Here is a 22,601-nt window from a genome sequence, read left to right as displayed (position 1 = left end):
GAACATGCACGTGAGTTCCTTCACATGCAATATGATAATAATAAGCCGCACCTCAAATATTTGAGTATACTTCTGTGTATGATTTACAGTGTGCTGAGCTTTGCAGTCGAATGTGTGTATCGGTTTGAGTGTGTGTGTGTGTGTGTGTGTGTGCAGTGATGAAAGTATCCAGAGGTAGACAAATCTGAGAAATAATATAGTGTAATGTTATAATTTCTCACTCCCTGTCATCAAAACTCACAAACACAAACATGACTTACTAGCTACACATACAATCAATACTATACAACCAGTGAAACCTCAATTTTGCTGTGACTGTGACAGCATGCTAATCTTTTGTTGTGTGTCTATATGTGTAAGTGTTTGTTTTTGGTGCGTTTTGTTCATGAAGGTGCAGAGACAGTAATTTATTTTAAATGTGACACTACAACAAAACAATAATGTAAAAAAGTCAAAGTTGTTGCTATTCAGTGACAAATACCAAGCTGTATTAACCCTCCAAAAAAATAAACATTAGTTAGTTAGTTTATGGAAAATTATAAATCTTTTTTTTGTTACATACAAATGATGGCATCATGCACACAAACTGGCATTTGAAAGGGTTAAAATACAGAAAATGTATGAATATTCAGTGTATATGATCAGGGCTGAAGTTGGTTAAAAAAATGCAATAATCAGAAGTGAAAAATAATATTAAATAACATATTGTTTTAATGGAGTTTTAAGACGTGGACATTCACATGAAGGTGCAGAAAGGACGTTTTTTTAAATGCAGGTTTAAGGGTAAAAATGTAATAATAATCGAAACAACAGCAATCAGACTGTCCAATCATGTCAAGTCAGTATTTGGCTAACCAAAAAAGTACTTGATCAATAACTGTATAAAAATAAATGGTCTCCACTTCCTAACACTGGCAAAATAGAATGGGTACAGGTGCTGCCACTTGGTCCAGGGACGTGACTCTGATCTAAACTCTGTGCAGTATGTGAACGTGGAGTAGAGCTGCAGATACATGTGTCCCACTAATCGCAATTAAACCTCAGCTGTCTATAATGAATTATCATCTTGTTTTTTAAAGCATTAAATACCTATTAAAACCAACTAATTATTTAATACTTACACTCACAAGAGGACCCTTTGGGATATGTGTGAGTTTTATGTGCGTTATAGTTGCAGTGTTATTGTCACAAGTGCACGAAGGATCACTGCTCCAACTGTTATCGGAGGTTTGGGCTACATGCCCCAGTTTGAATTCTTAGCATGACCAGTCAGACTAACCCCAATGGTGAGATTCAGATGTCAGCATTAATATGCTTTAACATGTTCGATATTACAGGATCCAAGGATTGTAGCACTCAATACAAAGTGCCCTGTGCCAAAAGTTAACAGAGAATTACTGTGGAAGCCAGTGTTGATGTTAAGTGATGTTTTGACCTATCAGGCCCTGCGGTGAGCATCAGGCTGTACCACCATGAACCTGCTGAGCACTCAGAAAGGTTACACCACTCTCTAACCCTGACCTTATATCTGCGTTGTATCTGAGCTACATGGGTCGGCCCCACTGGTGTGATACAAACGGTCATGTGCATGTAATGACCCAATGGTCCAGCAACTGTCTCTGCTCATCTACAGGAACTAAACTAGAGTTACAGATAACCACTCGTCTCACGCACAGCCATTATCACTGCTCGTATTTCGAATAATGATTATTACTATGTAGGGTTGCAAAATCCCGTGAATATTCAAAGTTGGAAACTTTCCATGGGAATTCACGCGAATATACGGGAACTTGTGTGGGTAATTTATACTTACTGTGTTTACCTTGTCATATACATAAATATAAACATTTTGTTTTGTCATAAGCTGATTTGAGCCCTGAGGAAACATCGGGCACTTGACTATATGCTTCTGCACTTTGTGTCATTCTTAACATAGGTCTTTGCATCGTATTTGCAAATGTACCTAGCCTTTCCTTCTACATTGGCTGGGGTGAAATGTATCCAAACATGAGATAGTGCATGTGGAAATCTGTAGAATAAGATGAGAAAAAAGCTTAATATATTCTACCCAGTAATATCATCGAAACTTACCTGACTAGTCCTGCACACTCCAGCAGGCCTCAATAGCCCTGGAGTAGTGTGCAGGATGCTGGGAATTATCTGTGCATGTGATGGAGAAATGCACAGTGGAGGGTTGAATTTCAACGTGCAGCGTGTGCTGCATTCCATACATCTTTAGAATAGAGTTTTGAATGATGTTTTTATTGCTCAGCGTTAAGTTTGCGTATATTTATTTTTTTCAAAATTACCCAAATTCCCGAGCTGAATATTCCCATGGAAAGTTTTTGGAAAGTTTCCCGAAATTTAACGAAAAATTCCCTGCCCCTTTGCAACCCTATTCCTATATCATAGATTATCTTATCTCCTGATTTGGGACGTCTTACTCCCATCAAGAATCGGACAATTTGGAAATATAAATAACAATAAAACTCTTCAGGTTTCATGTCCCACTTCTATACGACGCATTTTGGACCTTGATTCGTCTCTGAACGAGTTCTGAAGGTGAGCATAGGAAACCTTTCTTCTTCAGCGGGTGCAGGAACCAGCAACAGTGTTTGTCTGGTGACAAACTCCTTTACACTAACGGTGCATCGTCATCCAGCACAATGAAGGTCAAACATCAAAGTAAGGATGGTTTTTGAATGGACGGGCCCTTTAAGCTACGATGCATGAGAAACGTGAGCAACACACGGGACCTCCTGCAGGGCAAACATGTAAAGAAACGCCATTCTGCCTTTACCCTAGCATGCTCTTTAATGTATTCCTTTTTAGGTAAAACCTCCCAACAATCACACTGGATCTGAATGTTTGAAACTTGAAAGCGTTCTGAAGTCAAAGCTCCTTTCAGTCGCCGTGCTTCTATCAGCTGTCAAAATCAAAACACCCAGAAGACCCTCAAAGTTTCGGCTCCTAGAGAAAACAACAGAGCAGCACTTTTCTGCCCTTTGTAATGAATACGGCAAAAATAAAACGCGTGGAAACACACCGACGCACACACGCACTTTCAGAACAGTGGAAGCTCCTCTACGTGGAGTGACCTGTAATTTATCATTACTTGGACCATACTGCATCTGAATGATTAAATCCAAGACTGTATATCTGACTACCGTGAGGGCCCACTGCACCGTCACAGCACACAAACACACACACACACACACACACACACACAAACACTATAGTGCTACTAAGCAGCCAAACAGCACATACAGCTGTAAAACACAGCACTTATGATCAGCCGCAGAAGGCGCCCGGCTAATCTCCGCTTTCCGTCCTGTCGGCGATCTGCTCTGTCAACAACATCCTTGTTTTCCACCATTTTGCAGCGTGAGATAAGTGACAAGACGGAGCTAATTCATCTCACACTCATCCTGTGATTATTACAGTCTCTCTTCCACGGGCGCCACACGCCGCCTCCCTCCAACTGTGCTATATATCAGCAGGGAAGGAGCAGGGCCGGTCAGCGCAGACCGCCGGCACCGGTCCACTCTCACGCACGGAAAGATATTAAACGCAGACAGGATCGCTACTGGCGGTGCAGATTCAGACAAGGTGTTAACTGATTAGGGAGGAATCCGAGTGCTGGGGCCCTGCCAATTTACCATCTTTATTAGATGGATGAGAGGCTCGTTTATAAGCTCAACAGTCACAAGATAATTACAAACACACACACACACTAATGTATGTAACAGCAGCCAGGGGCAGTGGTGATGGACGGTGTGTGTGTTTGTGTGTTTGTGGGTGAAGAGCAATGGCTTCCCTCAAATGCAAATTACATTGATGGTGCGTTCACGCCACATGCGAAGCAAATTGTGTGTGCAACGAGAATAGGCACAAAGACACAAACTTTTCCCCATTCGCTCCACTCCTTCAGGTTGAAATATTTGTGTCGCAGAAGCAAATCAGAATTAATACCAAAACTCGGTGGTGACAGATCCTAACACGGATCCGAGCTAGCATGTCATCGAACTATTCACATGAATTCCCAGCGCTGCCTGTGCCTCCAGGTGAGCTTGTGGACCCGCAACGGTACTGACTTCTCTGACATTTCCCCAAAAGGTACAACACAGCAGATGTAGTCACTTCAGCCATGTCCTCTCCTCTTTTCCTTTGAACGGGTCAATATTCACTGGAGGTGTTTGCTTGTGTTCGTAAGCACAAAACAATTCTGCGACCAAACACGTATGTTACGGCATGAAAATGTTCGCTTTGCGTTAGGTGTTAACACAGCATTAGATGATGTTACATACAATGTTCTGTGTGTCCTGTATGTATACATGTATTTGTGTTCTGTTTTGTGTTGTTGTTTTTTCTCCTCCTCCTGGTTGAGTGGTGATGCCTGCAGGGACCTCAAGGAGGAGCTCTCGGGCAGGACGCGTCAGTGAAGTGGCCACAGAGGAAGAAGCGTCATGGCTGCTCATCTCACCTGGTTGCGATAATAAAATCACCACACCTGGTCCAGATCTTCAATCAACCCTTCCCCTTTAAATAGTCCTTTGTTTTTTTGTTAGCGAGAGAGGGGCATTTTGGGTGGAGCTGTGGCAGAGCTCTGTTTGTTTTGTTTAGCGTGGCTGTTTGCTGATGCATTGATTTAGTTTTACCTTTATTATTTGAGTTGTTAGCCGCCTACTTTTGTTTTGTCTTTGTTAATGTTTGTTTGTTGTGCACACAGGGACAACATGGACAGGTAAGACACTCCGGGGTCTACATATAACACGCACGTGGGTTTACTTCTTGTTAATACCCCAGGTTAGAGTGAGCACCACCCGCTGTACTTTTGGGTGCTAACCCAAAGGGGGGGGGGGGGGGGGGGGGCGTTCTTTGTGTTCTTTTCTTTGGTGCCACTGAGTCCTTGTTGATCCCTGTGTTGCTTTGTTTAAATTAATACTTTATTTTGCCTTATATCGTGTCATAGTTTCTGTGTGACTGCAACCTCACTTCCCCAAACCTGTTGCATTTATGTTATGTCCCACCCCGAGCCAATAGGGGGTGTAACAATGGTTTTAAAAAGATTAATGCCACGCCTCCCTTAAATAAACTACCAAAACTTTAAGCAAACTGCACTAAGCTACTTTTTGAAGTTTAGGTACTACGTTAAATCTGCTAATATTGAACTACCATGGACATCTCTACCAGTTACTCTGCCCTGCATCCCAATCTAAGTTGTCTCAGAAGCTTAAAGGAAACATCCACCCCCTACATCCTCCTACATCTCCTTTGTAATTGATGATTGTGTACGCTCAGGGCCGGGTTAACATAAATAAAAGCGCAGGGCAGATTTACGCTGCCTCTCTCATTCAATTTGTGCTCAGCAATCTGTGTGTAATGAGCGGCTGATTTACTGAGACAGCAGCAGCAGCAGTGCCTGGGACCGACCACAAGCTAAATTCAGTAAATGAAGGAGAGCTCAGAAAAAGAATGCAGTTCAAGAGCAGGATAAGATCGCCCAGCTTTGAGAGAACGAGAAAATGTTTATTGGACTGGCCCACTTCAGCTCAACATAATGCATCACTCAGTAATCTGCAGTATCTTTTAGGGATGGGGATAACTAATCGCCGATCGATTAATTGATCATTAAGAATTTCGTCAACATTATTTTTTTCATTGATGAAAACTATTGCATGTTCGCTATGTGTCCGGAGGTCGGAATATCCGAGTTATCCCTAAACGCAGCACAGCAAGGATGTTAGCAGCTGGAGGAAGCAGCCCGAAGCTAGCCTCCGCAGCTAGCTCGGCTTCATGTCCGCACACGGACCGTCAGTCCACTGGGAAGGGACCCCGGACAGACACGGGTCTGGGTGAGGCTTTCCGGGAGTAAGGGCATGACAACAACTGGACTGAGACGTCGAGAACCGTCAAATCCAGATAGCTCTCAGCGGCTAGCTGCTGCTCTCTCATCGGGGCTTAAGAGTACAGCAGCGCATATTTTCAAGTGTAACCATTGAACTGATCCCTCTTTGTTACAAGATGAACTTGTGGCAGTTAAAGATCTCAATGAGGAAACGCGCTGTGTTTTTTTTTCTATTTTCACTGCATTTAATAAACCCTATAAACAGTGACTTTTTATATGAAAATATTAATGATTAATCGAAAATGGATAGTTAATTCTCCAGACAAATGATTAAGACAATTTAATCGAATGCCCATCCCTAGTATCTATCTACCGATTCCAGAAATCTCTGTCTGTATGAGGAGCATCTCTTGAGAACCATTCATCCTATTGGCTTGTTAGGGGCCCAGAGTAGTGCAGTGTCAAATATAGTGCGATATGGACTCATCGATAACTCATAACTCTTTTTTAACAGCAGGCGTGGTCACAAGGAGATTTCCCAGGTCAAGGTTCCGCGTTACGGAGTCGATCTTCACACAACTTTGAATGATCGAGCGAACGGCTCTTCTGACAGCAGCGGTGATTTAAGGGATCTGCGAGATGAGTCCAGCAGTGGGTCTTTTACTCGCGGCGGCCCAATAACTGCAAGTCACCTTTACGGTCTTAGACGAAAGCTTTACCAAAGATCAAGCACACAGCCCATTCCAAAAAGGAGGGAGTAAAACACGGGAATCGAGCACGGGCAATAAAAATGATATAGCAGTGGTTTGACAAAAGCAAAGAGTGAGAGAGTCAGAGTGGAAGGAGCAGCAGGACCTCGGGGTGGAGCAGGTGGAGGGGATAAGATGGTTTGACTGATGTTTTCATAGAATACAGAAGTAAGTGCGGCCAAAAGAAACAAATTTGACTACCGTCCAATTTTCCCCAATCCTATTTTGCTACACCCCATTGATATTTCTGTTGTTACCAGAATCCTTTTGATTACTGTGCTCTGTCCGCGGCTGGAAAAACAGAGACAAGGAGCAAAACTGTGAAAACAATCCTGGTAAATCACCCTCGGTTATCACCCTGCAGCAAGAGGAGCCACGCGTGTGTTACAGACTATTTATCCTGGGTTTGCCCTCACCGGCTACACACAGCCCGCACTACTGTACATATTAGTTGAGATTAATGACCTGGATATACTACCCGGAGGTGACAAAAGCACTTAATAATGTTCTCATAAAACATACCAGATATTTGAGAGTAAATCAAAGATAAGGCGGTGAAGCACAGGTAGTATCGCAGTAGTAATAATGCAACTACAACAAAGTGCCACCATATCAGTCTCCATCAAGCGAATTAAATATGATTAAGTAGGTTCGGTGCATTAGCATCACAGCAGAGGTTTGCGTTTATTTACTGCCATTAGCATAGACAGCACTGTAGCCAAGTTCATCATCAAAACATAGAGTGAAAGAGGATTTGATTTGTAGTTTATAGAAGTGAATCTCAACCGAAAAAATACCTGGTGGTCCCAAGACTGTTGTGAGGAAAGACAAATACTATAATATGCCCGAAGTTAAACTACATATTTTATTCTAGGAATTTTATTACATTTAATTATCTGTACGAGTGATAAGATCTGCTTATAGCGTTAACACATTCCTGTTACTTGCTTGGATCATGCAGGTAATGCGAATTAACACAACCAGGGGATATTCACCTGTTTCCCTCCAGTGAAGGAGAAAAGGACGACTGGTTGAAGTGACAACAGAGGCTGCGTACTATATGTCGGGTATATGTTTTGGGTATGATGCAGAAGACACCACTGTTGTTTGTGGGTCCGGAGGAGCCCACAGCTCCGGGGATTTCCTCCAGGAGCTGTGACTGCACGACTGTCGTTTCCTCCACTGATTGGCTTTTGCAACATCATGTCACATAAAATGTTTGCTCGAGTTCACATCTTTAAACTCAGGCAATAGGCGCGAATGACATTTTTGCATTGATTTGAATGGAATCTCCCGGCACGAAACATTTGTCCCGTTTGGTGAGTTTGTTTGGATTTTAGATTTCACATTTGGTGCTTAGAAAAACCGAAAGACAAACAAAGGAAAATTCACTTATTTTGTGAACTTGGCTCTAAGGTCTCCATGTTCCTTACCTCTTTTTTACTTTAGATTATAACACAATACAAACACTCTAAACTGTCAAAGTTAAGCACAATTTAATCATAAGGTTATAGATCGGGACAAAACAGACTAAAGTGCAGAGCAATGCATCTCAAAGTGGAACTAGAAAAGACTGAGAAACTACTTCAAGTTTATAATATCCAACCAGCCGCTCCCCCGACAGAGCCCATATTCCTTTGAATCCAAACGTGTAGCTTTGATGGTGCACTCAGGATCACAAACAAATTGGTCGATCGGTGTGCCACTTTGTAGTAACATGCATGAATGCAAATGGAGAATACAACATGAACCAGACACACAAATCATAGTTACACCTGCTGCTGTTGCCTGAACAAATTCCACTTCCTTATAATCTGAATGCAAGCAGGAACCTCTTTCTCACATTAGTGTGCAGAACTCACTGAAGGGGCTAACAGGTGATTTGGTCCGAGCTGTTTTTTTTATGGTAGTGTTACTCTGATGTTGCATGTTTTTTACATCAGCAAACAGACGCACCTTGATCTAAGATGATCCATCAATGTTTCAAAGCTTCTCCGTGCAGACGTCAAACCTAAATGTGTTTCATTTCTTTTTGTTCTGAGGGTGCTCGTTCTTGCCCTGTGAGTCAAGATAAACTGATTCCAAATTGAATGCAAGCTGGTATACTGAGGATGATTCTTTTTTTATGTGTTTGGATATTTGCAAGAAATAAACCCTTCACGTTATATATTTTGTCTTAAAAACTCATACAGCTGCTTCTCCATGGGGGCTCTTATTTAAGTCTAAAACTCAAGGGTATATATTTCTGTTTCACTTACGCCTGTTAGAGTGCAGCTTAGTGAGCATTCACTTGATGAGAGTACGGAAGAAAATAAGGCTAAATACTGTCAGTGTGTAAGTGCGGGAAATTCCCTTTGTTCCCTTTCTCTCAAAAGGTTCTCTAACACTAAATATCACAGTATTCTTCAACATGCTCGTAGGGATGGGAATATAAGAGGCCAATAAATAATTAATATAAAAACAAAAGTAGAGTCTCATGACACCTCTGAGTGCTGGTATGATATCTTTTGTACCGTTTCTCTTTGGATCCATGAAAGAATAATTCCATGAAAATTGGATTATTTTATTTTTTTTCTTTCCTCAACGCTTTTGGCAAGAAGTTGCAACACAGTGCAACATCCAGAGGCAGAAGCAGCTCGATGCTGGTGCATACAAGCGGTTGTTTGAAAGAATCCAGTAATTGTATTTAAAGGAATAACATCAAGACAAAATATCTGGATTTTTCTCTTGTTGTGCTTTCTCACATCCGAAGAGCAGGAAAAGGATACTTATTTTTTTAATGAGTAAAACATGATCAAATGCCCATGAGACTTCAAAGCCCTGCTGGAATCTCCGCTCTGTCATCTCTTGGCACAAGATGAAAATAGGATGGATATTTTGGTTTCTGACATTCCGGTGCAATGTTGTTGCAACTCGGATGACTCCTCTCAGGCTGTATAGTAAAAATGTAGGTGGATATTCACAAGTTCTACTAACAACTGAGTTTTTTATGAGAAGTTGTAGAATAGAGGCCAGAAAAACACATTAATGGCCCCGTTAAAGAGCAGGTATTAACAGCTGCCCTTAAACAACTCATCATAAGTGGTCAGTTTGTGTGCCCACATAATAATGTGTCCCGAATGTGTCTCCTGTGAACATTTAGGATTGAATCTCACTTCCAATACTGTGTGTGTGTGTGTGTGTGTGTGTGTGTGTGTGTGTGTGTGTGTGTGTGTGTGTGTGTGTGTGTGTGTGTGTGTGTGTGTGTGTGTGTGTGTGTGTGTGTGTCAGAGCAAGCGATGGAGAGAGCCGACTCAAGAGGGGCTGAATGAATATTGTGCAGCTCTGTTATGAAGAAAGATTTAATAATACTTCTACATTCATAAGGGAAATCGAATTGTTAAGTCTCTAATTGAACGTGTCCTTATTGCTTCAATATTTCTACTGAAAAACAAAGTAAATCCCAAAATGTCAGATTTGATCTTTTCCTCTCTAACAAAGACAAACACTGGTGGAGGATGAACCCAACAATTGACAAACCATACAATCTGGACCGAAATGCGTTGACCTATGAGCTTTTCTTTCATTGTTTGCCGAGGCCGAGAGGTTGAGCCTGGTAAATGGTGGTGAGCATGGCGCTGCCAGCTGAGAGGACAAAGCATTGCTAGCTGCAGCCTCACAGAAAAGCTGGCGAGGCTTCAGACTCTCACGTTGCAGTCACAACTTATTCTAGCGGTTGGTGATTTGAGTTTGCAATTACATCAGATCATCAGTAGAACTACGCGTGAAGCAATGGTCTGTTTTAATTAGACACAAGAAACAAATAATTCTCCCACTGGGAATAGTTTAATTGGGATTTTTACTTAATTATTGTTATAAAACATTTCACCTTTAATCAAATGAAACATGCATCATTCTGTTATCTCATAGAGGCAGTCATATTTACAAAAATTAATAAGAAAAGAGACCAAAGAAAATGGCAGTGCAGGAATTGAGGCGAGATCAATTTGTGTTACATCTTATTGCAGCAGAGGATACAGAGGATACTGTGCATGCCGCAGATTTCCAATTCATACATTTCAAATCCAAAATGTATGAACCTGAAACTCACTTTCTTCCTCCCGGAGCCCATTTGCAGCCTGCTTGTTCTTACTCCGAGACTCAGTGATTAAAGTCAGATGAAGAAGGAGCAAGAGGTTGATCAATACTCACACTGCAGCATGTGCTTTACATGCCTGTTAACAGGGTAAATACCTCTCTGTGCTCAACAGCCCCCGAGAAGGGCCTCCAATGAAAACACTGATTGATACTGGTTTTACATATGCTCTAATCTATAAACGTGTGTAAAGATTGTTCCCAAACACCTCACAAGCCATCTTCCTCTTCTCTAGATATAATTATAAGAGATAAGATGGACCATGCAGAGTTGCATAAATAGCACTTCCCAACCTACCTGAAAGTCTGAGCTCAAGTGCATCAAAGTACTTGAAATGAAATTGTTCGCGGGAGTTGCTACCTGACAGCTTATCAATAGAAGTGGTGGGATTTCGGGCGGGGGGGGCAAAACACTAGCAGACGGCGCTAAGATTCTGCAAATAACAAAACAGGATTGCTGGAGTTCCCATCAGATGCACACAAACAGACCGGCCTGCTACATGGCTTGGTTGCTAAGCACCACCTGGAGGTAATGAATGTGTTGTCAGCCTCGGAGGCCTAAGAGACAAGAGGCAAATTCAAACTGTCGACTCTGACACGTTACATGGAGCAGGTCCACTGATTGTCCTTGATGTGGGTCATTTTGGTCAGCAGATAGGCTCATGAATATTTATGCAGGCCGACAGATTTAAACACAGTCGACCACGGACGGATATTCATACAATATTAGAATATGAACGAGTAGTAAAGAGGCTGTAAACGCGGGCACCGGGTTAAAAGTCCCCTGGCTCAGATCGGTGGAGCGTCTGGAGGTAAAATCATTCAGGCCCATGCTCTCATATTGTATCAATCATAAAAGGACTAGTGTAGAATATATATAACACTGTTAAGTACTTTGAATCTGATTCATACAGAAACCGGAGGGAAAGGTCACGTCGTGAAGGTAATGTATGGCAGCTCACAGCCAGGGTTTTATAACAGGACGGTGACTCACCACACATCCAGTGGAGTCCAGCTTTCTGTCAGATATGCAGCGGAAGTTGCGGCTGCAGCCTCCGTTGTCTTTGGTGCAGTCCCTGACGGGTCCAAACGAGTCCAGGAGAACTTCCAGTGAGTCAAAGGATGAACTGATCATCAGCTCCTCCCTGAAGAGAAAAGAAGGAGCACAGAAAGCAGTTGTTTAGCAGTGTGCATCGTGTCGAGGACTAATTAAAGATTTGAGCATAGAGCAGCAAACTGTCTGATCTGGCTGTGTCAATAAATGAGTGTGTTCACTAATCTCTCCGCTTTGAGGGTCGTGTGTTGCACATCTGACCGCACTCCTGTGAAAGGTAGGTGTGGGTGGGCGAGGTCATATGTGTGCTCTCTGACCCTGTAGCTACACCCAGCAAGTAGGTCGGTGTCTACATACATATGGTTAGGTTAGGGCTGGGTGATTAAAGGATATTGACAGTGCCTGAATTAATTTCCAATTATAGAAAAAAATATTATTTGTGTTTTTGGCTATCATACAGATGCTAAATTAAGTGGAAATTGTTAATTTCAATATAACATTTTATTGATATATAAAAATTAGCGACATTAGGCATAATGGGGCAAATTCGCGACATCTGTCTACAAGGGGTTAATTCACACACCGTGGGAATTTCGTTGTTACAGCAGCAGGCACGTCAGAGTGAGGTAGACAAGACAATTAAAGGACTATACAAATAAAGATTAAAATTTGATTAAAGTATGTACATTATATACACCTTTTCACTTCAGTGGTTATAAGTAAAGTGCAGTGGCAAAGGATGATTGTACCGGCAAGTAAACTCTGTTTTGTGCTTTAAAAAAAAAGTTTGTACATAAGAAGAACACTGTACATAAACACAAATGTGCAAAAAAGTAGTTTTCTGGTTATTTAGTTTATATTGTGATATATATATATCGACTGATGTGAAAACAAATATCGTGATACGATTTTTTGTAACTCTGAATCAAATGTTTTATGTTCTTCTGAAAAACATTTGATTCAGATAATCTACTTCCAGAGATTCTGGGCGCTCACTATTACGCTCTGTCGTCCCAATCTGCAAATCTTCCAGAACCAACTGCTTTACTGTGTTTGTTTTGGTTGTGACATAAAAAGGGTGGTGAAGACAACGGTGGCATACGTTCAACAATTTTTCCTCCGTGTCAGTGAAGTCAGGAAACCCGTAATCTATTCATGAATTTAGAAAAAACTGTGACTTTGATTTAGTATGTTACCTTGCTGTCAGCAATATGGAAGTTGCTCTTTTAAAAGGTCATTACTTTAGATCATATTTTAACATTACTGGTGGGAAAACGGGGATCGCTCAAACTGGTGCGCCTGGATTCTGCTTTGTAAGAGGTTCTGTTCCACCTTCGTCTCTAAAAAAAATCATAAAATTAAAAACACTGGCTTGTTTTATTCATTTTGTCTAATCGTCATGGGAAAAGCCACGACTTTCCACTGCATAGCCTCTTTCCAAAGCTGTAGGCTCATGAGAGGACCCGCACCTTTGATTCATCGTTGGAACCTTGCTCTGAGGAGTCACCCTTGTGTTGTTTTGTTTGTGTGGCTCAATGCAAGGTCAACGTGCCGATCATCCAGCTGAGCAGCAACAGTATACGTATTTGAGATTGATGGAGATGAAGAACAAAGTGGAGAGGACTTGAGTCTCACATAATCTAAATTACAGAGCTATTTCTGAGCACTGGTGATGACAAACCACGACTTGTGTAGTACTGCTGCCATGAAGTTGCCTTGGTGGAGAAAGTGATGACCTCTGAGGCACTAACAAGATATGTTTTTTTTTACATATCTTCCTTCCCTCACACAGTCATCTCCATGTTATCTTACAAAACAATTTACCAATTATAATTGCCCATTGCTTCGTTGTCCTTTATTCACAGGGGGCCCATGAAACCGAGTCTCGGCAGATGATGAAACTCACAGCAAGTGTGAAAGCTAAATTATTTGGAGGCTCCAATTATAATCAGGAAACACAAGCTTCCATTAAATGTCACAAGAGACAAAAAAAATAACATGTTTAAAGTCAAGTTGAGGATTCGTTCAGACTGTATCCATTATCAAAGAGTGGCACACAAATAAACTCCATCATAGTGTCAGGAAAATCAAAACAATTTATTCATTCAGCAACATTACTGTGCTCGGAAAATGCCATGGAAATCTAACAGTATTTTTTATATTTATATTCAAAGGGTAAATTCTCCCTGGAGCATGCAATTCATGTGCACAACTAAATGCCGTCCTAATGAAATGGTTAGTCAGCAGAAACTGTGATTATCTAGAGCAAGTTTCATAGAAAAGCTGCAACTGGTATAAACAGCTTGGCTTCGAAAATAGTATTACTCAAGGGGAAGAGCATGGCCTCATGGTGCCATTTAATAAATATTTCATCTCCATTTTTCACTAAACTGTGCATGTGGATACCTTATCCAGGTCAAATCTCTGATCAGCAGCCTTCCTCTCATCTGCAAAAGACTATAACCTAACCATGCAAATTAGAGGGGAGGGGCCGGCAGCCTTTGTTTACAAACACACATGGCACATGTTGGCCCTACTTAGTTTTACTGTGAAGAGGAAGCAGATATTTTGATCAGGTAGCGTGGATGGGGCAGAGTTAGATGAGTTGAATCTATTTCCTCCTGCTGAGGTGTACGAGCATGAATATCTGCCTGTCGATATCGGACGCTACTTTTTTTCTCACCGGACCAAATAGATAACGACATAAAACAATGGTTGCTGGCTGGATTATGTTGCCACGTATGCTCTGCCTATTAACCCTTGTCTTTTGAACCTCATAATGTTGTACTAATAGTGTATTAGTACCAAACTTATTTGAGCAATGGGGCTGTAAGCACTCGTGCTTCAACTTCTCAGAACCAGTGTCACTGACTGAAGGTCCTTCACTACTGCTGTGCAGCTACTTCGACACCACCTGTGTTGAGAGCTGTTCCAACTACAGTTTATGGAGTATCTGGACAGTGGGCCTATGTTGACAGTGTTGACCCTTTGTACCCTCTGGGCGGCTCTGACTGAGTGGTAGAGTGGTCGTCCTCCAACCGGAAGGTCGGCAGTTCGATCCTCAGTCTGACCCATCTGCATGCCGAAGAGTCCTTGGGCAAGATGCTGAACCCTGAATGGCCCCCATAGAATATCAAAGTGCTGCCAATAGATGCACTGTATGAATGTGTGTGTGAATGGGTGAATGTAACACTGTACTGTAAAGCGCTTTGAGTGGTCATCAAGACTAGAAAAGTGCTATATAAATACAAAACCATTTACCATTTACAGGAACTGAAATAAAAAGTTCCACTAAACCAAAGAAAACTTGACTTTGACATAATCCCAGAGGAACTCTAGTGTTTGATGATGGGCTCTGTTGAGAAAAGGTGATGACACATACTTCTGTGCATCAATCAGGATGCTACATTGCTACATTTCAATATAATTAATCCAGTGACAGTCAATCTAATCTGATCACACAACACAGACACACAGTCCTGATAAAGCAGCGTTTTGAGTATTAATCTTTATGTTGCCTGCTTAAGATTTAGGGCAAATTCTCACAATCAATTGACTGCAGCACTGGATCTAAATTTACTCATCTAATTTAAATGACAATTCAAATGTTTGTCTGACCTAACTGAGGCTGCAACCAGTACACAATAGTACACAATTGCTTCATTAACCCACCATAAGGAGCAATCTTATTGCCCAAATGGGTAAGCTATACAAATATGTATTTGCAATGCTTAAAATATAGCTTATTATATCAACATTAAAGATATTACAGCTGGGCTAAATTTAAGAGAACGGTTATTTGTTAGATTAAAAACACATTTGAATTAGAACTGGAAAAGAAAAACAAGGAGCACACATCATTTTGACAACCTACTGCATTTACAGGACACCCGTACAATGAACAGGCAATGAGCACTTCCTGCAATATATCTAACATTTTGTCTATGACAGCCGTCAGCACTTGAAAGAGGCAATAAATATAAGCCTCAATTACGGGCACCATTAACATGGATAGCTGAATAATGGGAGTCAAAACAGGCCAGTCAAAGGACCATTCAGTCAGCCCACTTACCACCGAAAAGTGCCAAGTTATGCCCTGCAATTTAGGTGCATTAGTTCGTTATTCAGTTCAGACCGAGAAACGAAAATGACCACCAACAGTGTAAAAAGAAATATAATTTGAATGTATAGGTATTTCTGAAAATAACAGATTTTATGTGTCTGATGTTCAGATTATGTAAAATAAAAACAAATGCTGTAAAAGGCAGCGTTGGAGAAATACTACACTGAGAAATCATTCGTTAAACAGGAAAAACGCACAAATAATATGCAGGTCAGATACCGCCATCACACCTTCAGTACAAGATCAAGGCAAGGCTGCAAAGGAAAAACCAAGTCTGAGTCCTTGTGAAGTCGTAAGTGCCACAAAAGCGACTCTTCGTGCGGAGGAAGATCAGGGAATGTCGTTATTTAACCATCTGCTCCAGATCAAGGTGGAGTGACAAATATTTATGAAACGCGGTTGAAACGCAGCTCAAGAGCGGAGGGAATCAGCAGCTTCAAGTAGGTGTTAGCTGTGTTTCCCTGTGGCCCCCAGGGAGCGCTGAAGATAGGGTTCATCAGATGTCAGATCACAGGGAAATGAGTTATTTACAGTGTCTTGAAAAATAATGCCACAATGGAAAAAAAGAAGGAGGAATGTAAATGTGTGAGCATGGAGTCCAGGGGGTTGAAGAACTGAATATGTTTACACTATATGAAATACCGTAAGTGAAGCAAAGAGAGCTGTAAATGTGATAAGGGGGGTACGGACTGGAAATGCTCTTTTATTGCTACTGGTCACATTAGCAATAAAAAGGATGTACTTCTGTACATCCTTTTCAGATCAATAAACAAATGAGATATTAGCTAAGATGTTAACTAAACATCAGTATCAAACTCCAACGGCCCTAAATTCAAATCAGATGGGTTACAAGACCATCAGAGGAATAATAATGAACATCTCTAAAAATCCCTCCAAGTAAGCAATTGGAGGAGCAGGAACCTCTTTGTTACTCCCTGCATCCCACTGACTTTTATTTGGTCTTATAAATAAGATGAAACATACAATAATATGTTAAGGCAATAAATATGTTTTTTTGTTTTCCATTTTTTGCTTTTTTTTAATCACTCACAACTCATACAGCAGACACTATAGTGGTTCCATACCATGTCATACATCATCTAATAGAGAAATGCAAACTTAAAAATGTCCAAATGAGAATCTTCAGAGATATCGATCACACACAGAATTAACCCCAAGTACCGACCCTGACAGAAATGGTAGCATAGATTAAAGAAAAAAATCCCTTGAATATGGCAACATTTCTAACTTTGGTTACTACAAGCATTACCTGTGGCAAACATGCTACTTATGAAAAAATAAATTCATCAAATTAGCCTTAAACACCTGTACTATTATAAGACAATCCGTCCATCCATTATCTATGTTCATCTCTTATCCTTTGAGGATTACAGGGGGAGCTAGAGCCATTCCTCACTGATATTGGGCCAAAGCCTTGGGTAGACCCTGGGCAGGTTTGAAATATAGAGACAACCATTAACATTCGGATTCTCACCTACGGACAATTCAGAGTCACCAATTAACATAACCTCAATCTGGCTCTTTTGGAGGAAGCTGGAGAACCTGAAGAAAACCCACTCAGTCACTGGGAGAATACGCAAACCTCACACAGAAAGAATGCACCTGAACTGGGATTCAAACCATCAGACCAATGAGGATACAGTGCAAACAACTTCACACTGTGCGGTGATAATCAATTGAGCAGAACGAGATATTGAATACTTGTTTTCCTTTATAGCTTTTCATTATGTTACATCATCTTTTACATTATTATCAAAACCTATTGACGAAAAGGCAGATCGCACCTACGTCACCAACATTGTAACTTGACCACAGACAATTCAATTGGAGATTTGCCGATCTCGCTACCAGCAGCTAAAGCTCCCTTCTCTCTCACCCTACAGTCCCAGTTCATATTTGTACGTCCTCCAGTCTTGCAGTCTGCAGCCCCAACCAACCTAAGTGACAAGAGACTTTGACACAGCTCCCTCCGGAGCCACAGAAGGCTTTGTACAACTTTTTCTCACATATTTAGTAGTACTCCCATATTCCTGTAAACACACTTTGATGTGTAGAATCTGCAGAGTTCCCCTCAGAGGTTCAGGAAAGACTGTGACAGCGGCAAATATATCACTGTTCTTGCTGAGTTACTGGTCTGGAAACACAGATGACACTGTGCGTTGTTGTGGTCCCTGAAACAAGTACGATAAATCATTCTAAATTGAATTCAGGTTTATAATTTAAGACATTCATCTACAGTCTCTGTTTAATAGTTAGCAATCTGTGCAACAAGACGGTTGAGTTACGACGGCTGAGTCAAAGGAAGTGACTCAGGCTCTATTCACCGTAACTGGAACTAACAGCTTTTTTTTAACAGACACATGTTCAGGGGCGGCCGGCCAATAGAGGGCGATAGGGCGCCGCCCTCCTTGAGTCAAAAAAAAAAAAAAAAAAAAAAAAGATAATATGCCAAATATTTTTTTTTAATAATATATCATATGTATATATTTTTTAGTGATAATGATGCTAACCAATACATTTTGTAAAAAATTAAGCCTGTTTTCCTCTGAGCAGTTGTGTTTCATACCAACCGAGCGCTATGGGCGATTTCAGCCTGCCTGGAAATCGCCCCCAGCGCTCTCATTGACTTTCATGTAAAAGCTTTTTTTTTCAAACTGCAAGCCCTGCAATGCATTCTCTATGGGTTCCGGGAGTGCTTGCACTAACGTGATTCCGTCATATCATACGTACACTACAGTGAACGTCACGTGGTGCTTTGCTGCCGCCGCAGTCACGTTCACGATCGTCATGGCGAATATTACAGCTCAGAGCAACTCCATCATTTCATTTAGAGAATTACCATTTAGTCGTCGAAGCAATCAGGAAAAATTGGCTGTTAAACAATTAGGACCACCCCGACCAAATTTAAATATAAAACAAATATCAAAGAAAGGAGGCAAGTCGTACACCAGGGGATTTTCGCGGTGCTGGTACGAGAGGAAAAACTGGCTAGCAGGATGCGAGCTAGCCAACGGACTCTTCTGCTACCCCTGCGTCCTCATCCACCCTGATGGCTGCACCACGGAAACACCTTGGACTACAACAGGTTTCAAAGATATGCATCATCTGTCCGAAAAAATAAAAAAGCATGAAGCATCGAGGATCCACATTGACAGCTGCTTAAAACTGTCAGCGTTTGGGAGCGTCAACATTGCTACGCAGTTAGACGATGGCTACAGGCTAGCACTGCGTCGGCACAATGATGAGGTGGGAAAAAATCGCCACATTCTGGGCCGCCTGATCGACGGTGTTAAGTTCTGCGGTGTATTCGAGTTGGCCTTGCGAGGCCGAGACGAGAGCGAGGGATCCAGCAACCCCGGAATTTTTCGAGGATTGGTACAGTTTATTGCATCCCTAGATGAAGTTTTTGAGGAGCATTTAAAAACGGCCACCGTCTTTAAAGGCACATCCAAGACCGTCCAAAATGAGCTGCTCGACTGCATGGCAGCTGTCATTAGGGCACGCATTACGGAGGAGGTGAAGTCGGCCAGCTTCGTTGCGATACAAGCTGACGAAACAACGGACGTCTCGACTCAGACTCAGATGGTCATGGTATTGCGATACATTGATGGGAGCCATGCTGTTCAAGAGCGTTTTTTTGAGTTTGTCCCCCTCTCGTCTTCAACGGCTGACTCGATTGCCACTGCTATTATGGAGAGACTGAACAGTCTATTCACCGAGGAAGAGAGGGGTAAACTCATCGCGCAAGCATATGACGGGGCCAATGTGATGAGAGGAGAGAAGGCTGGTGTGCAGCAAAAAGTGCGAGAGCATTACAAAAATGCACATTATTTACATTGCTATGCACACCAGCTGAATTTGATCATGCAGCAAGCCACTTCTCAGGTCCCAGCAGTGAGGGTTTTTTTCTCGGATCTGAATGGCATTTCTAGTTTTTTTAGTCGGTCACCCAAACGCACCACCATCCTCGACCAGGTTGTTGCACGAAGGCTGCCAAGAGCATCGGCCACAAGATGGAACTTCAACAGCAGGGTCGTGAACACAGTCTATGAGAACCTAGATGACCTCATAGAGTGTTTTGAAGCCATCAGCACAGACGGCTCATTTGACTGCACCACAGTGAGGGAGGCATCTGGCTACCTGAGGATGCTGCAGGACGATGACTTCAAGTTTTTCCTGCATCTATTTCATCAAATCATGCCTCACGTTGACATTATGTACCAACAGCTGCAGAAGAAGGACATTGATGCAGTCTTCATCAAACGTGCTCTGCAGAGCTTCACAAGCAGTGTTCAAGCCATACGGTAAGATAAGTTACACTTTATTGTCACCATGGGGAAATCTGTCTTGGGCACAGTGAATGATTGATTCATTAAAAACTATTAACTATAACTATTGCACTTGAACTTGGGAATAAGGTGCAGGTGATAAAGTATGAGTGCTAAAGTTAAGTACTTTCCTATTTATTGCACATTATTCTATTGCACGTTCTATTGCATCAGCTTAATGGAGGCCAGAACAAATTATAATTTTAAGCGATTTGATTTGCATCTTAATACACATTCTTCTGCCTGATGGCAGCGTTTCATATTCAGGGAAACTATATTATTTGCCTTTTTCCTAACTCCCTTTTAATATAGGCTCTGTAATGGCTCGTATAGGAGATCTTAAAACAGGACAAAACATACTATTATTACTGGTTTTCTAAGACAGGAACTGTAGGTAATTGCATTGACATACTGTATACGTTCATATACTAACACACACTCTCCTTGTCTGTCGGTTTCAGGGACCAGAGCTCATCTCCAGAGCAGCAGCAAGTAGCAGCAGGAACTACAGGAAAAAGGAGGGCCTTGGGAGAGCAAGACAAGCAGAGGCTGTCTAAGGAGGTAGATGATTTTTTAGTTTTGTTTGTTTATTTTCTTTTTTTGTTCTATTTTTCTCTCACTTCACTTCATTGCATACCTTACTGTATTGTATTCTAAAGTCATGCAGACCTCCTTTTTAAGGCCTCTGGAACCTAGTGTTAAAAAATCACCCCTTCTGTATTTACAGTTACATTCAAGGATGGATGGTGGCAGTGTTTTTAACTCATAGTGTACTTCCAATTTGTGATATACTCTCTTTATTTTGACAGGTCTGTGACACCATCTTGGGCCATGCAAACGAGAGGTTCTCTTTCACAAGCCACCTTGTGAGTGCAACGCTGCTACAAGGAGACCTGTTTGAGCAGTACTCCCATGTGTTCCCTGATGAGGCTCTGAACACCACTGCCAAGGCATACCCCATGCTGAATAAGGCGAAGCTCAAGACTGAACTGTCCCTTATCTACGAGAGTCCAGATTTCAAGGGCTGCAGTGGTGCATTGGCACTCTACCAGGTTCTACAGAGGAACAACCTCCACGAGACCCTATCTGAGACTGTGGCTCTGTTGAACATCCTCATAACCACTCCCATGACAACTGCTGAAGCTGAGAGGTGTTTCTCGACCTTAAAGAGAATCAAGACATTCCTGCGAAACTCAATGGGACAGGATCGTCTCAATGCTCTGGCCATGCTTTCCATGGAGAGGGAACTAGTCAGGAACATGCCTGATTTTAATGAGAGGGTCATTGATCACTTTGCTGCTTTGAAAGAGAGACGAGCAAAATTTCAATACAAGTGAGAAATGTTGTTTTAATGTTGTTGTGTTGTTGCACTACTCAAATGTTGAATTGGAAATAGCTGTATTAATTGCATATCATTAGCCAATTTTTTTGTTTGCTTTGTAATGTACATGTGTCTTATGGGTAAATTCTTGTTAAATAGCACCCAATGTTTTGATTATCACCTTGGATCATTCTTGTTTTAGGAATACTGTAAATATTGCAATGAGTAGGCTATGCCACTAGTTTTTATATATGCTGTCATCAAGTTGTGTGATGAGAACTGTAAATATTATAATTACTAGGCTATGCTAACATCCATTTTTTGTTAAATCAGAACACAACTGCTGCACTTAAAATAAATGTTATCAGATGGAGAAAGAGTATTGTGATTTATTGTAAAGCAGTCTCTTTTAACTTTCCGAGGTATTTAAGGAGGCAAAATGGTAGATGAAAATGTACCGTTAGATGACCACAGTGGGATAGTTCATTCATCAGCCAAAAGCATGTTAACATTCACTATAAACTTGATTTAGCTGTATCAAAAAAATCATATAGAACATGCAGTCGATGTCTGATGTTGCCATTTAGCTGTTCGATGAGGTAAGCAGAAAACAATCTGATTGTACCGTGGATCTTAGCCATCATCGCAACAATTGCCCCCCCTGAGAAATTTGTCAGGAGCCGCCACTGCACATGTTGTACCTCAGTTTAAATACCGTGTAGGAATTTTGTGCGTCAGCATGTCACTTATGGCTTCTGTCATTCAATGCTAAAAAAACATAATTTTCATTCCTGTTCTAGAAGTATTTTTTAAGCAGCTGTGGTACACACTTCAGTCACATACACACCTGGAGCCATATTTACACATGAGTATCTCTACATCTCTTTCACTCACATAACTATCAACAGGTTTGTGATTTATGCCCAGCAACAAGCCCACATATTTCCTTCTGAGAAAGCAGCCTTTTTCTATTTTACATGTTGATGCCATGTTCACTGAGAAAGACTGTACACTTTATGTCAG

General features: G+C 41.5%; 2 protein-coding genes across 4 annotated transcripts in view; one reads left to right on the top strand and one right to left on the bottom strand.

Moving 5' to 3' along the window:
* Positions 1-22,601, bottom strand: part of astn1 (astrotactin 1) — a 423,107-nt gene that overhangs the window by 240,646 nt on the left and 159,860 nt on the right. For all 3 annotated transcript variants that reach the window (XM_062404910.1, XM_062404912.1, XM_062404911.1), the window contains one exon: positions 11,726-11,876. In XM_062404910.1, coding sequence (XP_062260894.1) covers positions 11,726-11,876 — 151 coding nt within the window. The remainder of the gene's footprint in view (positions 1-11,725; positions 11,877-22,601) is intronic.
* Positions 18,373-21,957, top strand: LOC133968881 (zinc finger MYM-type protein 1-like). Its single transcript, XM_062405123.1, has 3 exons — positions 18,373-20,233; positions 20,719-20,818; positions 21,067-21,957. Exons 1-3 carry the CDS (start codon positions 18,609-18,611, stop codon positions 21,592-21,594), a joined length of 2,253 nt encoding a protein of 750 aa, XP_062261107.1. The 5' UTR covers positions 18,373-18,608; the 3' UTR covers positions 21,595-21,957.

The sequence above is a fragment of the Platichthys flesus genome, chromosome 14, assembly GCF_949316205.1.
Source record: "Platichthys flesus chromosome 14, fPlaFle2.1, whole genome shotgun sequence".
Taxonomy (NCBI): Eukaryota; Metazoa; Chordata; class Actinopteri; order Pleuronectiformes; family Pleuronectidae; genus Platichthys; species Platichthys flesus.
The sequence above is the reverse complement of the archived record's forward strand: the minus strand, read 5'-3'. Positions and strand labels throughout refer to the sequence as shown.